Raw genomic sequence first — 19,356 nt, 5'->3', positions numbered from 1 at the left:
CGACAATAACCTCAGTCTCAAGAGACGTCAAAACATTAGGTATGTACATCGACTCTACTCTCTCACTAGGAAGACAAATCAATGCCATAGCATGCACTACTGCCTATACATGTAAGCTAATCGATGCCTGCAGACCCTTCCTGACACCTGCCATTTGTATCACCCTGGCCAGAGCAATGGTACTAACCAAACTAGACTACTTCAATGTGCTATACTTAGGCACAAGTCAATATAACTTGCGCAAAATTCAAATCTACCAAAACAATGCACTCCGAGCAGCCACCAACTTCCCGAGAAAGCTACACATCTCGGAGTTGAGGCGCAATGTTAATTGGCTCTCAATTAATCAGAGTTAAGCTTGAGACACTCGCACATAAATGTATACACAACCAAGCACCAACATACCTCTGCAACAAATTCAACCTGAACACTTCTGCCAGACAACTACCTGATCATACCTAGGTTTTGTGGGATGTTTCAACCCACTAGTCCAGGCCCTGGACATTACTGTGCATTGCTTGCAGCAGAAACATCAGAATGGCCGCCGGAAAGCATGCTGCTCGCTAAAAATCACCAGAAAGTGCGCAGTAAAAATCTGAAAAATAGATCGCCATCCACTTTTGCCTATGTCAGTGGGAACACAGGAGACCACTGCCAAAACCCATCATTTGGCTGCCCACAGAGCAAAATCATTGCAAAAGAAACTGAGCTGTTTTTAAAAATCCGCTTTTCCCTGGCTGTCAAAATTGCAAAAATCATGGCTCACAAACCATACAAAAAGATCCAACCTCCTTGTTGGCTGGTGAACCTCATTCTACTTCGAATCCACATAAATATACAATGTCCACAGAAGTATATGCTATCTGAACAAAGTGAGGATGGTTGAGCTGGAATGGGTGTAGTACCATTACTCACCTCTGTCAGAAGCCGGCGATTTAAAACCTGGCATGTGTAAAGTTGTATATTGAACTCAAACTATGCCAAAGAAAGACTTGCTAACAGAAGCTTAAGAGGTGGATACAATTCAAAACTATATTCTAAAAAGGCTTGAAGTAAGAAATTGTTTGATGTATTTGTTAAAAATGTAAGTTATCTTTTAGGATAAAACAATTTCAGACATTGTGTTTAAAAGTTAAGGTTTCCAACACTGGGCTTCAAACACATTCCACACCTCCTCCCTAAACAAAGGAACCTGTTCTCCTGTACTCTGCTAAGAAACTGGCAGGCTGGTGTGAAAAGGAACTGGGAGGAGCACCCTGGCCTGTTGCTCCGAGTGCAGACAAAGGGCTCCCTTGAGCTGAATGGTGATGCTAATTTGGGATGTCAATAGAAACTGCCCTGGCAGGAAGACCAGCCATGTGACTCTCTGACTCAGCCAAGCTTTGAAGGCGGGCCAGACTGAAAATGTGGATTTTACATTGGATTAAATATGTTTAAGGAAAATGCTTCTAAAATATTGTACCGAACTGGCAAAAATATGAAATTTAGAGATTATTAAAATGAAAAACTTGCTCAGTTTAAAACTAATCTGGAATCTGTGCGATGTTCTGAGACTGAACCACAAATGTTTTTAATATTGTAGCTAGTGTGGTTGTGCTAGGAACATGAAACATTACAGAAGTATGACCAGGGGGTATGTGCATGTATATGTAAAAAATTGTACAGATCCGAAAAGCGCGAAAAAAACTCATTTGTGAACCGAAACTCGTAGGAACATGGGACTTGAACAGAGACGTGCCTTAATTAATCTGTGATGTGTATATGTAATAATAACAAGTTGTGCATATTGGAAATATGTTTTTTGGGAAAAATAGTTTTTCTAGGTAAAAGCAAAGGGGAGGTTCTTCCCTAGGTTGCAAATAGCAGCATCACTCTGACACATGACACACTGTTCCCTTCTCAAATCAGGGAATTCTCTGACCTATCAGATCCTTAGAGGGTTGGGCATAGACAATCATCCTCCCCACCCACTTTGGAAAATTGATAAATGGGGACTGTTGAGGACACACACACACTTTCTCACTCCTCAACTGATCCCCTGGCGAAGCACCCTGCAGGAAGATCCAGACTCCAGAACCAGACTCTAGAACCAGACCCAGAATCCAGACTCTAGAACTTTGAAGCAGAAAGGCCCAATCCAAAAAGTTGAACCCTTTTCAGCAGGCCTTTAAAATCTAGCAACCTGATTTTAACCCCTAAACCTTCAAAGGGCACCACAAAATCCAACAGCCTGGCTGAGATGTTTTGCTGTTCTAGCTAAGAACCTCGTGCTAGAACCAAGATCCAGACCCTTAGAGCAGAGCTGTACCCAGAACCAACCCGTCAGATCCAGTCCAAGAGGCCGCGCAGACCAGAGGGCCTTGCTGAGAGCAGAACCCAGTGCCTGAGACCTGTCCGGTGGCGATTGAAGGCCAATCCCTTGACCAGATCTTTGACGGGCCCATTCCATTCCAAAGCCATAGGAGTGAGTATTTAGTCTAGAACTGTCCATAGTCATCTTAGTTTAAAGTAATCCTATTCAATCAATTTTAACCTATCCAGAACTACATTATAGAATCATGCGTCCATCCTGAATTCTTCTCATTATATAGTCTGTGATAATTGTAGCGATAATCATCTGTGCGCTGATATTTTCTGAAGAAAGTCAAGTGTCCTGGCGCACAGCAATCGGAGCGGAAGGAGTCCTGTTCTGGTGGTTGTCCCGTTGGGTATCTTGTACTTTCATAGCAAGTCCATCTTGGTTCCTAATCTTTAAAGTGCATCTTTCATTTTTGAAATCTTGACTCTGTTTCTGAAAAATCTACCTTCACAAAAACCTCTGACGTACGGTTCAGAAGTTAGAAACAAAATTTAAATGTCATTTTGAAGCTAACATCCTCGGCTTTCAAACAAACCCAAAATGACATTCCAATTCCTTAGTTTCGCTGTAATCGCGTTTCCCGCACACGGAAAAGTTGCAGCGATTTGGCTCAATTTCACCACATGTACAAATAGCTATTTCTTGATTTCAACTTCTGAATTTCGTTTTCCATCTGCTAATCATTCTACAATCATTGCTAGTGTTGACCTGAACCTATCCCAAGCCACTCTCACTAGTTCTGAATCTCATTTAGTGAATTAAAATCATTTTTAGCATTTTCCCATTCATTGCAAATCACATTCAAAAGCATTTTGACCTGTTTTTAAAATCATACCTGTTCTCTCTAAGCTTGCTGGGGGAAGTGGGATTGAAACTGCAATTGTTGATTGTTATTCCCGATACCTGTGTGCCCTCATTCCATATCTTCATATTGCATGTTTGGGGGGGGGGGGAGTGAGTAGTAACAGGGGAAAGAGTGATCACATTTTCTTTTGATTGAAGTCATGTTTTATTTCTGTGTTGCATTTCTTCCTATCATTGCAATTCCTTGAACCATACAAAGTATTCTGTTAGATTATTCTTCCTATTCCTACTCCTAAGTGATTATTACCCATTGGTGATCATTGTTCATATTCATAAGTGTGATAGATATTCATAAAAATATAATCTATATATTGTTCAATTCTTCAAATAAATCTTAACTTTGCAAAACAACCTATTTCTTGGCTCAGTGAGACCGGGGGGGATTCAAAGAGAGGGGTGTTATATAAGGGTACATCATCCAGAATTAAACAAACTTTTGACATAAAAATATATAAATAAGGGTTTCCATTGGGCATCCCATACTAGGCATTGACTTAGTTGGAGTGCTGGATTGAAATCACTTACAGTTTAAACTGCAAAAAACAGGCGGAAAAGCTTCCCAGTCCTTGCAGCCAAAACTTGGAACACAATACCACCAAACATTAGACTAGAACCCTCATTAAACAAATTCATGCTGAATGAAAACTAATCCTGCCGACCCTGCCACACAGCTTACCTCTTGTGAACTCCCTCACGACATTCTAACACTACTGTGTAAATGTTATGTGTAAATATGGCGACTATATGACCTTTATAATCATAGTACCTGCAAAGTGTATAAAGGTTGTATATGAATGACTGTAACTGTAAATACTGTAACTCCTGTACCAAGAAATGTGCCCAGTTGCCTCCGGGCTCGGAGCGCTATACAAATAAATACAATACCCTCAGACCTGTTTGGCTTGTAGGGGATCTTGGTGTCCTCTGCGAGGAGTGTGTCAAAACACGTGACAGAGTTGGCTCTGAGCCACGTCACGTGAGAGTGAGGATGTCAAGGTCGACGTGTTCCAGGAGGTGGTAATGTCAGGAGCGTTTGACAGCAGAGCGAGAGTTGAGGGTAGCTAAGTGGAGCAGGTTTCCACTTTTTTGAAGGTCTTCCAATGAGGAGTACAGGAATGTGGTACACCGGTCAGTGGTGGCCGTTGGGCTGGGCCAGCGGGAAGGCAGAAGGAGTGGCAAGAAAAGGGAAGAAGTTGATGAGACCGAAGATGCCTATCAAAAAGGAGAAGGTTGGGCTGAAGGCCCTGGACCATGACAATGCTATTTAGGTAGACATTAATGATGGCCTTGGAGGAAAGGAAGTATGCCAAGTGTACTTCCCAACGTGTCGCCATTGAAAGGAGAATAAGAAGGGGGGTGGTGGGGGGGCACTGAGACGATATGGGGAATCCAAAGGATAGGAGAGGGAATGATGGAGGATGTCGGTGACAGTCTGCCTGGAAGAAGCGTTGACATAGGTGATTGTGATGGGCAGGCCTGGATTGGAGACCAGGAAAACCTTCTTGAACTTTTTCCTTCCCGACTTCGACAGAGAGCTAGCATAGTTGATTAGCAGTTAGAGAAGATAGGGGAGATATAAAGCACCATGGAGGGAGGGCGCAGAAGGAGAAAGGGGTGAGATGGAAGGGAGAGAGAAAGACGGAGAAACGGCACAATGAACTCACCAGGCAGCCTAGCAGCAAGACTGGTGCAGACGAATCAAGTGCAAGACGTCTCGCAGGTCGCCGCTGGATATTCCACTTCTCCAGCAGTAGAGGAGGAGGGGAAGGCGACTCGGTGGGATGAGCACATCTCCAGGTATGATGATTACCAATGAAGATGGCCAGTCTAAATCACCAGTCGGAAGTGTGGGCAACAAGGTAGGACTGCCACAATACTTGAGGCAAAAAGTACCCTATCGACCAGCCGCCTTCCACAATCTGTGGCCCCGCAACTGCTCCTTCATGCAGTGCTCAGCACCCAGAATATCTCAGGATAGACTCGAGGCTGCTGCGGCCGATCCTATCCCGAACACAAAGCGATTGGTTCAAATGTTGACAAAAGACTACAACTCCCAGGACACATTGGTTTGTAAAATGGAAGCTCCGCATTGGAGGTGTGTTGTCACAGTAAACGTGGTCAGCCTAGCAAACACTGCTCGAGGAGCATTCCAACGTGCTTGAATCGAGGCTTTCACCGGCTGTTCCTGATCAGCACAGTCTCTTCTGGTGAACCAACTCTGTGCACAATAGGGCATGGGCACCAACCGTCCCTAAAGATCACGGCGTTGCACAGCAAGTGACGTCACTCGAGGGGGTGAAAGCGAGAGATGCGCCGCCATGGAAAAGGCGAGCAGCAGAGGTTTCTTAAACGAGCCAGAAAAAGAACAGGGTGTGGGAGAGAACGTGGCCTGCTAGATACAAGGCTGGGACTAAGATTGTACAGTGTGTTGCAGACTGCCCGGACTGGCCTCAGCACCTCACGGATTGTGACTGCTTTGTCATGGCAAAGATGACCGCCTCCCGTTCTTCTCCACTGTTGATGAGGCAGAGAAGTTCGCCTCGTGTTCTGCTGTAGACTCGCAAATAACAACTTCTGTGTGTTCATCTCCAAAGTGACTAGCATAGATATTGGTGCCATCGAGTTCTCTGATCATGCTCCGATCTCTTGAGTCTCACTATACTCCCTAGTGATGCAGGCCACAGGTGTTGGAAACTATCACACTCTCCTAAATGATACTATAGTGAAGGAAGAAGTTCATGGGGCAATTGCAGAGTTCTTTTGGACTAACCCAGTGGTGACTCGATTGGGTGCATTCATGGCTTATGTAAGGAATCGGGGGTATTTTCAAGGCAGCAGTGGTAAATCTGCTCAGGTGGGAACAAACCGCCCTACTCGGTCAGGAAGTGGAAAAAAGGGAAGTGTATCATAGGGATACGGACTCATATAAGTTGTTTAGGGCCCTTCAGACAGCACGCAGACAGGTGAACATGCTTGAGGCCTTGAGGGCAGAATTTAGTATCCTGCGGGCTAAGCAAAAATATTTTGAAGAGAACCGACCAGGTAAGGTCCTGGCATGGAAGCTGATGCAGAGACTTTTCTCGGGGAAGGTGGGCGGGGGGAGGATTGCTGGTATCAGTGATGGAACTGGTACATCATTAAATGGCAACTGCAAGCTACTGGGGGGGAGGGGGGGAGTTTGACTCCATCTTTAAAGAATGATATACCTCCAACCAGACCAGGCAACTTTAGGGGAGTTTTTGAGCCAATGCCTGTTGGCTCATCTGCCTGTTGAACAACGAGAGCTGCTGGAGAGGGAGATCACCAAGGAGGAGATCCTGCAGGTGATCTCATCCGTGCAGGTGGGTATGGGCCCCGGGCTTGATGGCCTAACAACTTCCTTTTTAAGGAAATTCGCTGGGAGTGTTCCGGAACCTCTTCATACTCTGTTTAGTGGGATGATTTTTGCAGGGTATTTCCTCTCGGGCATGAGCCAGGCTAGGATTTCCCTCCTCCCAAAGCCGAACAAGGATCCCACTTTGTGTGCGTCGTACAGGCACATAGCTTTATTGAATACTGCTATAAAGATATAAGCTAAGATCTTGGCGCCAAGACTAGATAAGATGCTTCCGTTCTGGTGGGGGAGCATCAGGCGGGATTTGTAAAGGGTCGCCAGGGGGTGGACAAAGTCCTGAAAATCGCAAAACCTCAATAGATGTGGTGAACCACTCTGGTACCCCTGCCATATTGTTTGGGCTAGATGCCGAAAACGCATTTGACTGCGTGGAGTGGCCTTTTCTCTGCCAGGTCTTACTAAGGTGTAACTTGGGTGACTGCTTTTATCAAAGGGATGTTCTCTCGGTACTCTGCCAGATGACGTGGGTCTTGGCTAATGGAGGGGATGGGGGATCTCACAGGGTTCCTTGCTTTCCCAGGGTACTTGGCAGGGGGGTCCCCTCCGGCCTCTCCTGTTCGTATTGGCAATGAAACTGCTCGCAGCCCGAGCAGAGGAGAGCTTTTATGGTATTCCCTATAGTGGGGAGGTGCATAAAATTTCACTTTTTGCAAATTATGGGATCTGACCCTGGCTAGGGCTGTAACATCGGTCCTTGCGCTGTTTGGGATTGAGGATGCTTCCGCCCGGTATCTGGGTTTAAGGTAAACCTCAGTAAGAGCCAGGCTCTAAATATTTCCTGTGGGGCAGATGCTATGAGCACTCTGAAACATGAGGCTGCATTTGTCTGGCCGGCTGAGCTCAAATACCATGGGGTCTAGCTCACATCCCATTGTGATGGCCTGTTCCGAGCGAACTACCGTGGCCTGTTTGATGCCATCAAGGCAGACCTGCGATCCTTGTGGATGAAGGATATTTTTTGGTTTGGGAGGGTAGCAGCTATCAAGATGTGTCCTGCCAAGGCTGCTGTACCACTTCCAAGCACTCCCGGTCACTGTCGTGGATCACTTCCTGGCGACTCTGCAGAAGGAGATCATGGGGTACGTCTGAAAAGGATGGAAAGCCAGCATCTCTAAAGCTACTCTATAGACCCATGGATTGGAGGGAGAGGGGGGGTGGGGAGGAAGGGGGAGTCCCACTCCCAAACATACGTAGGTACTATTGGGCAGCCCAACTAAGGGTTATTCGGGACTGGATCAACCCATCCTCCACTAAAGTGTGTCACCGCCTGGACGAGGATGTGTTGGGAAAGCCTCGGATTCTTCCCAGGGATACCCGATGGGTGGGGTGGGGGTTGGGGGGTTAGGCCATTGAGCGTTTCTGAATTGCCCGCTAAGGGGCTAACCAAGCAAGCCTGGGACTCGGTGGCGGTTTGCTTGGGCTTGATATGATATGGCATTTGTAACGCGCCTATACACAAGTGTGTATTCTCATCCTTCCCCTTCCCTCTCACTCCCGTACACACCCCTACTTTCCAACCGGCCTATGATGGTATAGCCTTTTCCAGCTGGAGGGCGGGAGGCTGTGAATTTCTAGCACACACGTTTGCAATGGCCTGATTCAATCTATTGAATCCTGCAAAGACACCTTTGGGTTGAAGGAAGGAGACTGGTTTCAATATTGGCAGCTGCGGCACTGGGCCGTGCAACCGAATAACTGACATTCTGCCAGCAGGGCTCTTAATGGTTTTGAGAAGCTAATTTGCGCCGGCCTTCTCCGGGGGCCTTGTTTCCAACATATACTCTTGCCTGGGAGGGAACTTCAGTGGGTCTCTCCTATCCTATTCAGGACCATGGCATGAATAATACCTTTGGTGTGAGCTCTCCCCGGAGGTTTAAAAAAGGTGGGTTGGGCGTTTTAGGAGGGCAACCAAGAGTGTGCAATACAGAGCGTGGGTTTAAGTTCCTGGTGACTGGTGAGAGGTTATTTAACACTGGATAGGATGCAACGCATGCAGAGAGGGGATGTCAGTGGGCTGTGTTGGAAGGCCTTTGGGAGTTTGGGTACTTATATGCATATATGGTGGCATTGTCCTAAACTTGGAGGATACTGGTATGGGGCTTTCGCTGGAGCAGAGTGTCTGCCTGCTGCAGGTTCTCTGGGGAAGAGCAGAAGGTGGGCGGATCCCCAATGATCGTTTAGTGCTTACTTTGCTCCCGGCTGCAAGGACCTCTATAGCCTCCTTCTGGAGGCCATCGGAGCTGCCGGTATGCAGTGATTATGTAGAATCACAAAATAATTACGATGACTCAAAAATAACGAATTTGGGGGGAAAAAAGGGGTTTGAATGGGAATAGTGGTTTTGGGGGTGGTGGAAAAGTAATAGGAACAAAAAAGGGGGGATTGGAGGGGATCCCCCTAAAATAATGAAAAAGGAATCTGTTATTTTTGATTAGTTATTTTGGATTTGAGATCACATGTAACCCATTCCAACAGTCCCATCGTTCTCCAGCGAGCAGGGCAGGTTGAGTCTCTATTATTTGCCCGAGCAAATGCCCAAAACCCTCCCCACCTTTGGAAGGTGGCCTGGGTCTCGTTCTCATAAAACACCTTCTCGGAGGCCACTATTGACTACAGGCGTGCCCATCAGTCCTCCACATTAGGCAGCTTGGTTACATGTGATTCATCGAATCCAAAATTACTTTTCTAAATAGAACTAATACCAAATAACTAATTCCTTTTGTTTGGGTATGCAGTGATTATAACTATACTAACAAAAAAAAAAATCCTTTATAACGAGCCTAAAATATCGAATTCCGAAATAACTAATTTTGAAGAAGAAAAAACAAACTGGGTTGGGGGTGAGGATAGTGGTTTTGGGGATGGGGGAAAAGTATTAGACAACAGTAGCTTAATGAACTGCTGTCATTTCCCCTGGCAAATATGAATTGCCTTTGGCCATATGTTGCATGGCTCCAAACACCCTTGTTATATTTATGCGTTTCATGTTTTATTTGAATTTGGTGTTCTTCATAAGACCTCCTGAGTAGTGGGGGTTCAAATGTAGATACAACTTGCACAATAATTTGTTTTTTGTCATAATCTGTGCTGGGGCCTGATTATGGCTGAGTGTTATGATGGTCTGGTGATGTCACTGACATTCTAGGTGGAGTGTTGGTTTGGTGATGTCACTGGGACTCTAGGTGGAGTGTTGCTGGATGTTTGGAGTGATGGGTTCTACTGGTGTCAGTTGGACCTAATGTGCTGGGCTGGCTGGATGTCCCAGTGTTTTCTCTACTTTATATCTAAGAGAATAAACCTACATGTAAACTACTTACCTTCTGGTGTTCCTGATTGGGAAGGAGGCTTAGTTTACCACATTTTTCTGTTAAAAATGCCAATGAAAAATGATATCAAATAAACTAATTCTATCTATGGCCGAAGCACATTTCGAAACGACGTCAGTCTTTGTCCATGATAATGTGTTGCTCTGCATCTATAAATGGAAAGTGAGCTATAGAATTTGTCACTTTGTAAAATGTGTATGAAAAAATACAACACGTATGTTGCCTTTAAAAACCCATGTATGGTCTCGTGAGCATGTTTCCTCGCGCCCACAGAAGAGTCCCAATGGGAAATGCCGCTCACAGAAGACTCGCATGGAAAAGTAGGCGCAGTATGGACAGATAAGCGGGTCAGGCAGATGCAAGAGGGGGAGGAATGTATTTTGTTTTATTTTCCTTCTGTGAACTAATGTTCCTGAGTGTAGAGGTATACCTTTTGATCCCTTTTTGCATTTTCTATTGTGAAAGCGGCACACCCAACCTTATGTGGTGTGCTGAGGGGTACATAGTATCCCCTTTCTCACTGCTCCTGTAACATTTTTGTTAGTGATGGGCATACCTGAATGGCTGGTGGTAATTTTCTACTGACTTTTGTGTTGATATATACCCACAATTAGAAGTGGAAGTGGTTACTGATGGTTCGTGGTGGAGCGGTGTGGAAGGTTGCTGACCCAGGAGCTGGTCAGTTAGCCACGTGCAACGCCACGTTTGTATTTTTCTAGCGGTGACCCAATGGGGAAAATGCACTACCCATCTGTAAGATTTATAATCTTTGTTATATTCGAATCCTTGAAAATTAGTGAGACTCGCCAGTCTGCGCTGCGATTGCACTGGTAATTCTCCCGGAGTGACTCTTACGGTTGGAAACCTTAGCAGGAGGAGGGCACTTTTTAAGCTCTCCATGCATTGGTGTTACGGACTGAGTAACTGTGCTTTTATTTTTCATTAATGTTTTAATCAACAGGAGGTGGGGCCAGGGGGGAGAGATGGATTTAGGCTGCTCCTTAAGTCGCTGGGTGTTCTATTTTCTGCCCCCCTTGCGTTCTTGAGGTGTAGGAGCTGGTGGCGAGGTGCAAACCTTTAACACGACATTCTTTAATTTTGAAGCAGATAACATATTACTTATACTGCTTGCGCGGCTTTCATTGGTTTCATCCGGGTGGCCTCCTCGCGGCCCACGGTTGTCTGTGTTTGCTTCCTGGGTTGAGAACGCTGTGGACACTATGCATTGCGCATTTGCCCGAAGGTTCGTGGGCTTGGCAATGGCCAATCTGACACTGCCGCGATACAGGGGCTCCTGCCTCGTTGATTTTATTCTTGTTTTCGAACCTCAAAGTTACTATAGTGCTAATTGCTTCCAACTTATTTTATTACTTAATTGCGTTTCACTGTGCTTTTAATTGTTATTAAAAAAACTGTTTTAGGTGTTCATTTATTATACAGTTTTATTGTAATTTTGTATTTAAGGTGGAAAGCTCCTGTGCTTAGTTTTTATTTTGGCCCACACATGGTGAAAAGAAAAGCGAGGGACGAGGGTAGGTCGGGGGCACCTGGGGCACTGGCTGCGAGTGCCAAAAAATCAAAACAAAGATGTGCCGGAAACTCATTAAGGTTAAACCCCAGTCATTACAACGCTCCCTGGGTATGTACCTGGAAGATATGGCAGTAAAAATTGAGAACTGTATTATTGTTACAGAAAAGGCAATTTGGGATGTTTCCTCGTGCATTGGGGGGGGGGACCCTAAATGGTTGTAGAGAATATTTACAAGGAGGGTATGGGTGTTGCCCAGAGTCTGGTGGCTAAGGTGATATCTCTGGTTACGGTGATGAGGGACAATACCCCTTTTGCTGCGGGCACACACTAAGGTGTATGGATACTGTCTAGGAGAGGGGGGGGGTGGAATAGGTGGAAATGGGAATAGAGTTGGGGAGGTGAGGGGGAGGAGTGGTTCCCTCCCTTGATGTATCAGAGAGTAGCTGCCTGGGCGGGAGTACAGGAAGGAGCAGATAACAGGACCTAAATACCTCCTCTACTGGAGAGGACAAGCTTTGGCTGGAATCGCTCCCGTCGCGCAAAGCTTGGGCCCTTGCAGACCATTCTAGAGTTGCTGCAGGCATTTAAGTCTGAGGTAATGAGTACCCTGGCCATACAGGATGACTCGACACCTAAAAAAAAAAAAAAAAAAAAAAAAAAAGTGGGGGAACTTAATAAGGATTGGGTGGAGAACGAGGCCAAGATGGGTGGTGTGGTTGGAGAGGTGAGGGGGGAGGCAGCGAAACACGCAATGGAATTGGAAGGGACTCCAAGCCCACTACCAATTTAAACTAATAAAGGCCATCCTGGGGTCACTAGGACTGAGCAAACCCACTTTTTGGGTCCTCCTTTAGGGGTGCCCGGGGTTGGAGGGCATTCTGGGGTGCCAGAAAGGATTATATTGAACCTTCGACCTGTAGCAGCACCACTTGTGGGTATAATTGTGGGTGTACCAGGGGTACCCAAGGGAGAATTTGAAACCAACGTTGATTTAATAAAACCACACATTGGAGCAACTCAAATCTGATGGGTCCGAGTATGAACCCTAATCTCATATTAATGGCTGGGTGGGCTGGGTAGGTTGAAATCCAAAATCTATGGAGGGAGACTGTATACTGGTCTCCTTCACAGACCCAAGGATGGTCAATTACTTGGTTAACTCCAACCTGTCCAGAGGGCTTAAACCCGATGGTTGTAGATTACTCAGTAGGCTGGTGTCACTAGATTTCCTTTACCCTTGTACAGGGAGGATGACTGAAAGGTACAGCCCGGGAAACTATTCGGGTTCGAGGGAACATCGGAGCGATGTCCCTTTTCGGGAACACCGCCCAGCAACTTGAGGAAGGTACCTTTTTAGAGGCCCAAAGTCTAACCGTAATCTGCATAGTCTAAGTCAAAGGAGCAGAGAATCAACCATCAGTGGTCAAACTGGTTAACCGCTTTGAGCCTTTAACTGCATGTGAGGAAATAGATTAACGGACTGCCCACCTTCCATGCCAAAGGGACAAGGAGGGAAGGGCTAAGTGGGAGGGGAATCCAGGCCCGGTGAATGGGGCGGTTCCTGGGGTAGCAAAGGCTGTCCCTTGGGTGGCAGGCCTGCTTTCATGGAACATGCGGAAGCCAAGGGCAAATTTGCTAAGGCAGACATTGTGGAGTTCTTCAAGTCCTACAATGCCATTCTATTGCAAGAGACCTGGGAGTTGGAGGCCTCCCTCTTGGATGGATATATATCTTATGGGATTCCATCGGAAATAAATGCGAGAGGCAGATGTTTTGGGTGCTTGGCATTTTTGATCAAGACCTCTTTTACACTGTGGTTTACTTACAAGAAGTATTACATTGGTTTTATATTGCATTTGCTTATTGTGATCGTACTTGCCTTACCATTCTAAAAAAACTCCTGTTACATATATTGATTATTTTTACATAACTAAGGGTACAAGTGTTTTTTTGGACCATATGTGTCGTACTCCAGGGACAAGGCACCTAGGAACAGTGTAGAACGAACTCCTACTGATTTCACCAAGACACGTTCAAAACCCAAGAAGGGTCTCCTCAATGGAGGGTGACCTTTCCTTCGAGAGACCGTGCTACACGTAATTTAAATGGGTGTCACAGTGGTTCGAATGAAAGAGCAAAGTACAAGGAGTACACACCAGGATAAGGAAGAAATCCGATGAAGGTTTTATGAAGACAAGATTAGTTGCGGGCAAATGAAACCCTAACCTTGCGTAGCGAGTAAATCCCAGGCGTGTACAGAACGTGCTTTTATCCAAGATCCTGAAGGCAATGTAGAGACCAACACCGGAGATGGGACTGGAGGAGAGGTTAGTGGGTTAGTAGGACCTCTCCCAAACAGAACAAGGGCGAACTAAAGTTTAATGAAAAAACATCTATTCCAGGAGCAATACTGCATAGCGTCCAAGTCAGTTGTGAAATAATGTTCTCCAATAATCCAATCCGGTAACTAGAAACGGTGTTTTCCAGGAGTACTTCAGGAAAGGGTAGGCAATTCGCAGTTCAGGTAAGGCAGATAAGAGCAGGTTGAAATGGATTGCGAAGTCGAAATGAGTGTATCAGAACTAGCAGCAAGGAATGGGCAGAGGGATACTGTAGGAGTTCCGAGAGTGGAAGACGGACCTTCTCCGTAGAGCAGTTAAGGAGCAAGCGGTAACGATCCGGGAACGTTCCGAGGTCGTAGGTAAGGGAATATAAATACGGCCAACCAGGAGTAAACTAAGCAATCCGTAAGGCGATCCAAGGTCAGTAACAAGGGGCTCATTGGAATACACAATGGAACGTAGTAACGCAGAACAACCTTAAACGCAAGCGCACAGAAAGGGAGCGCACAACAGAAATACGTTCAGGTGTGGTCACGTGATCCCACCAGCCTACGCCGTTGCCTAGGCGACGGAACGCTAGGCAGCCTGCCTATGCGCTTGTGATGTCATATGGTAACCGCCAGGTACGCAGCCATAAGGAATGCTTAAACAAGTATTCGGTTACCAGAGAAACTTATCGATTTGTAGCCTGTGACAATATGATAGTTACACTTTATTTACCTACAGCCCTCTCTCCCTCCTGAGATAAGCCTGGTTGCTCTGCCATTGCGATCTCAAAATTGAGTTGTACAGACGACTTCGAGTTGGAGTTGCTGTATTGTCAAGTAAGAGTCTTATTAAAGTCCTTTGTGTGGACTTTGGAGAAAAAAACAGAAATGTTCCCACACAATTCTTCAGTCTGCTGACCAGCCTTCATTAACTAACTGTGGCAAGTGACTGTTGTCCCTGGCTTGTAGCATACAATTCTCCCTGCCACATAAAATGTACCCTGCCACTAAATACGCTCTAATGTAAAACTAAAATGATTCCCATGAAGTAGGCTTACACCACCTGCACATTGCATATCTATACAAAACGTAACCATGTAAATGTGTCAATATGGCACTTAAAATGTTGAATATTAAATATGCTTGTTTGATTGAGAATTGGATTCTTTTCTAGCGCCAGTAATCACAGAGGAAACCACATTACACCTGGAAGATATCATTAAGCAGAGGATAAAAGACCAGGTTAGTTGCGTTGCGATAACATTATTTTTGTATAGCACCTTAAAAATAACGGATGTACTTTTTTTCTCATATGGACACTAAATTGCAATTCATAGCAAGCCATATATAAAGTCCACAGAAGGAGTAAACACGCTCTACTAGATGATTATTCATCATGCAGACATTTCTTTAAGAGTTGGACACCTTTTCCCCCTTTGATGGGGAAATCATGTTCTGTAACCAGTCTTGAAGCTTTGGTTTATCAATACTTTTCCAGTTTCTCAGGATCAGATTTCTCTAGCAGATATTTCATGTAAATAACCAGGCTTTTAGTGGCGTTTGATGGGCATTATACTTGGACGGTAAAACCAATACAAATGGCTTATTTTGACAGCTGTTTGAGCTGGAGAATGACATCCGCTAGAACAGACCAAGCTAAATGAAATTGTTCAACTAGTGATGTAGAGCTTTACTTGAAGTGTACTCCCCTTCACAGTTTAGTCTTTTCACATTTTGAGGGATTCGGAAATCCAGAAACTGGACTGTTGCTTTTGTGTGCTATATCAAATGGAAAATGAATAGCCACCATAACCTTGTAAAACCACTCTCTCCCACCAACTAATAACTCGCCTTGCACTCTCCAATAATTCTACTCCACACTCCTCTGCTCAGTCCTTCCTCTGCTTGTTCTCTTGTTCCTCCCTACAACCCACACCTTCATGTTTCCACCCCTTCCTTTTATTCCCTCTCCCTCCGCCCCTCTCCATTGGTTCTCTCCTTTAGCTGGTTGCCCCGACCAACCGATAGTTATCCTCTTACCCAGGCAGATGTTACAACCAGGCAAAGATTCAGAAGGGGGGGGTGTTAGGCCCTTCCCTGTTTCCATCCATGGCACCGCCTGTATTCTGTAATGGCACCCGTAACAGTGAATGTCTCAGTTTGTGTAAGGGTCTTCCGGGCGCCTCTAGCATGACATTTGTGAGTGGACCGCTCCACCTCGCCACTACGCATGAGTGTAATGTCTTTACTTATGCAAGTTTCACTGGGCGTCCTGCCACCTGTCTTGGGCTATGGTTCTGTTGACGCGGGTCACTGTCTCTTGGATTTTGTAGGAGCGATCGGACTCGCTCTGCTCTTTCAATGGGAGCGGATCTTGTAGCGACTTGGGTTTGTCCATGCAGCTGTGCGATTTGTTCTGCCTCTTGTCTGCTCCTCTTGGTACCCCTCTGGGCACTCTTGACTATTCCATTTCAGCTGTTGAATTGACGCGGCGATACAGTAGTGCTTTGGTCACACAACCTGGTTCATTGGAAAGGGATTTGGGCTCCAATTCTGGCGTAGGACTGGCTCACATCAACCCCGTTGGGTATCGCACACAGGGGTCTGAAACCTGCTGCTCTCCATATGCTTGGAGTACACCGCCCATGATCCTTCATTAACTATTATGGCTAAGGCTGCTAATGAGCTGTATTCCAAAACATCCGGAAAGCCAAGACCTCTACCCTACCCCCACATGATGGATCCCTGGCCATGTCGCACATTCTTCTTGTACATGATTTTATCAGGAATGCTGCACTGACCAAAGTCTAAGTTGTTTCTTGCCCACCTACAATACTATCATTCGATGACGTGCACACGTGGAGAAATTATCCACAGTATTGTTCTCTGTTTATGTAGTGTTTTGAATTTAATGAGAAATATGGGTTGGGGCTGAACCAATTGCATATTCGTTTGAGAAATGCAAGTGTTCAGCAAATTAAACTTTGCCACATTCACATTTTTATTTTAATATTTTTTGACAAGATATAGACCTAAATAAAGGGAAGAACGTGTTACTTATTTTCGGAATGTTTTCTTTGAAAAGAATACGTTTTCATATTTGTTGGGTATAATCGTAATCCTATTGAGTGTTCAGGGGCTGGAGCCATTCTGACATGAATATATTTCATCAAAAGAAAGTTATGGATGCATGCCTGCATGCCCATATTAAAAAAAGCACTCCACAGTGGGGTAAGAAACCAGTTCCTAAGAAGGGGCCTAATTTAATCAAAGCATGTTTTCTAACATTCATTATTTCTCTTTCAAGTCGTGGGATGATGTTTTACGCAAAGAAAAGCCAAAGGAAGATGCTTTTGAATACAAGAAGCGGTTAACTTTGGACCATGAAAAGAGCAAATTAAGCCTTGCTGAACTTTATGAACAAGAATATGTCAAACTCAATAAGGTAAAAAAGGTTCAACTCTGAAAGCGTCTTAAATGATTTGCATAAGGAAACCCTTTTTATAAAGCGACTTTTCATATTTAGCTAAGAATCAACACCCTAGCAGTGGTGGTCCACCTTGAATACACTGCGCCAGATGTCTTGGTTCAAGAAATTGAGTACAACTAATGCCTTTTAGAAACAGCAGTGAACTTGAAATGCAAGTTTTCTGGGGTGCATCCTCCAGACCTTCATGGATGGGGGTAGCTTTAATGTATATTTGCATTGCTACGGTTCCTGGAACAGTAATGTTGCCTTCGAACGTTGTGTCCACTTTCTTACACACAGAGTATGGTGTCTGAAAATTAAATTGTGTTCTTGATTTCTGGGTTATCTCGGAAGCCAACCTTGACAGCAAAGCATCGAACCAACCTTTTTTCAGTTCCTGCTTCTTGTACCAGGTTTTGGGAAAGGTCAGCTACTGATGTCCTTGGTTGATAGACGTTTGCATTTACTTTCCATGTGTGAAGACGTGGAGTAGAACAAACTGAGACTAGGGGTTAGTGGATGACTTACAGAAAGGCTTTATTGTGGACGTCAGATCAGTTTTCAAATCTCCATGTGAGGTTAGCCCTCTTCATAGCAGTTTTAATTCACGGTAAGAGCGCTCATCTGTGCTTGTTTTCTCTTTTGCACCCTCTCTCACTTGCACACTCCTTTTCTCATGTCCTCTTTTGCTTCAGGTAAAACTTTGCAATACATTGACTATGTATTTATTGTTCCAATGACTGCAGGAAAAGACGGAAGAAGATGAAAACCCAAAGCATGTAGAAATTCAGAAGTTGATGGACTCCCTTTTCCTAAAACTCGACGCACTTTCCAATTTCCACTTCACACCCAAACCAGTGAGTATTCATTGAAACTCTGCTGATCCAGCTAATGACAAATATGTGCAAGAGCTGGTCATTATCCCACTGAATATTCTTTTCTCACCCTTCAGTAATACGTACTTAAAATGTTTTAATATTATTTGGACACTGCGTATATGGACTAATGTTTAAATCCCAATGTGATTCAAAAGTAAGTGTTTGCTGCTCCCTTGTGTTGGGGAGATTTATCAGTTGAATGCTTAATCCCCTCTCCTAGTGAGGACCCCAGTGCTTTTTGCTGCACTTTTGGACCTTTTTCTTGTTCTCCTGAATGATGGGAGCCTGAACCCACCCCTCTGCACCACTCGTTATTTCTTACATGCTCTATCCATGGGAACTTTGTTCTTTTTGTTTTACCTTATATTATGGAGTCTTGCTTTTCTCCATTCTCTTAAAGGCATCTGTTACACTTTTGCAGCACACAGCACCCTATGAGCAGTGTTGCTGGGGGACCCTTTGGGGTCTCCTTTTATATTATTCCATTTCCCCCTGAGAACTACTGTTCTTAAGGAAAGGGGGATACTTTGTATCCTTACTAAATCACACCCCACCTTAAGTGGAGTGCTAAGGGGATACATAGTATCCCCCTTCTCTCGGCTCTTGTGACCTTTTGGTACCAGTGGCAATACTATAGCTAAGGCTGGTGGCAGTGGATATGTTCTACCAACGGTTGTGCTGTTGTCTACCGCAGACTGCATTCACAGCCTTGTTTATACACAAAGGGTCACCCATGTGCTAACATGGTGGCTCCTTTCTTTTTTTTGCCATTTCTTGTGTGGTTGTCCTTTGTTATCCCGTCTAACATTCTGGGGGGGGAGGGGGGGGGCCTCTGTCTGAGTTTTGCCTTTGCCTTTGGTGGAAACCCTTTGTGTCACTGCCTAGGCTCCAGTGTGTCTGTGAGGACAGGATGCAAGGGAGGAGTTTTAACACTCGCCTATCCTTTTGTCTGCTAGTGTGTCTGAATGCAACCGGTTCCCACTCGGGACAGCCGATTGGACAGCCACCCGGCCCTTTCTGTACACTGCAGGGAAAGTGTGCAGAGGAGTGAATGGGAAATCTTAATAAACTGTGAGTTCTTGAGGCAGAAGGCAAGTCGACCACTGGAACAGAAGATCTGAAGATGACCAGAGATGCCTGCAACCCCTTCCAGTAACCGTGAAGCGACCACTGCTGTCCTGACCCAGTTTTCCTATTTACATCGGA

General features: G+C 45.1%; 1 protein-coding gene across 1 annotated transcript in view; it reads left to right on the top strand.

Annotated features, from left to right (window-relative positions):
• The window catches only part of MPHOSPH10 (M-phase phosphoprotein 10), a 120,883-nt gene that overhangs the window by 89,097 nt on the left and 12,430 nt on the right, over positions 1-19,356 (top strand). The window contains exons 6-8 of the mRNA XM_069624920.1: positions 14,978-15,045; positions 17,111-17,248; positions 18,019-18,129. Coding sequence (XP_069481021.1) covers positions 14,978-15,045; positions 17,111-17,248; positions 18,019-18,129 — 317 coding nt within the window. The remainder of the gene's footprint in view (positions 1-14,977; positions 15,046-17,110; positions 17,249-18,018; positions 18,130-19,356) is intronic.

The sequence above is a fragment of the Ambystoma mexicanum genome, chromosome 11, assembly GCF_040938575.1.
Source record: "Ambystoma mexicanum isolate Mex_15411 chromosome 11, UKY_AmexF1_1, whole genome shotgun sequence".
NCBI classification, from domain to species: Eukaryota; Metazoa; Chordata; class Amphibia; order Caudata; family Ambystomatidae; genus Ambystoma; species Ambystoma mexicanum.
Note: the sequence above shows the minus strand (reverse complement) of the source record. Positions and strands in the feature narration are given on the sequence as shown.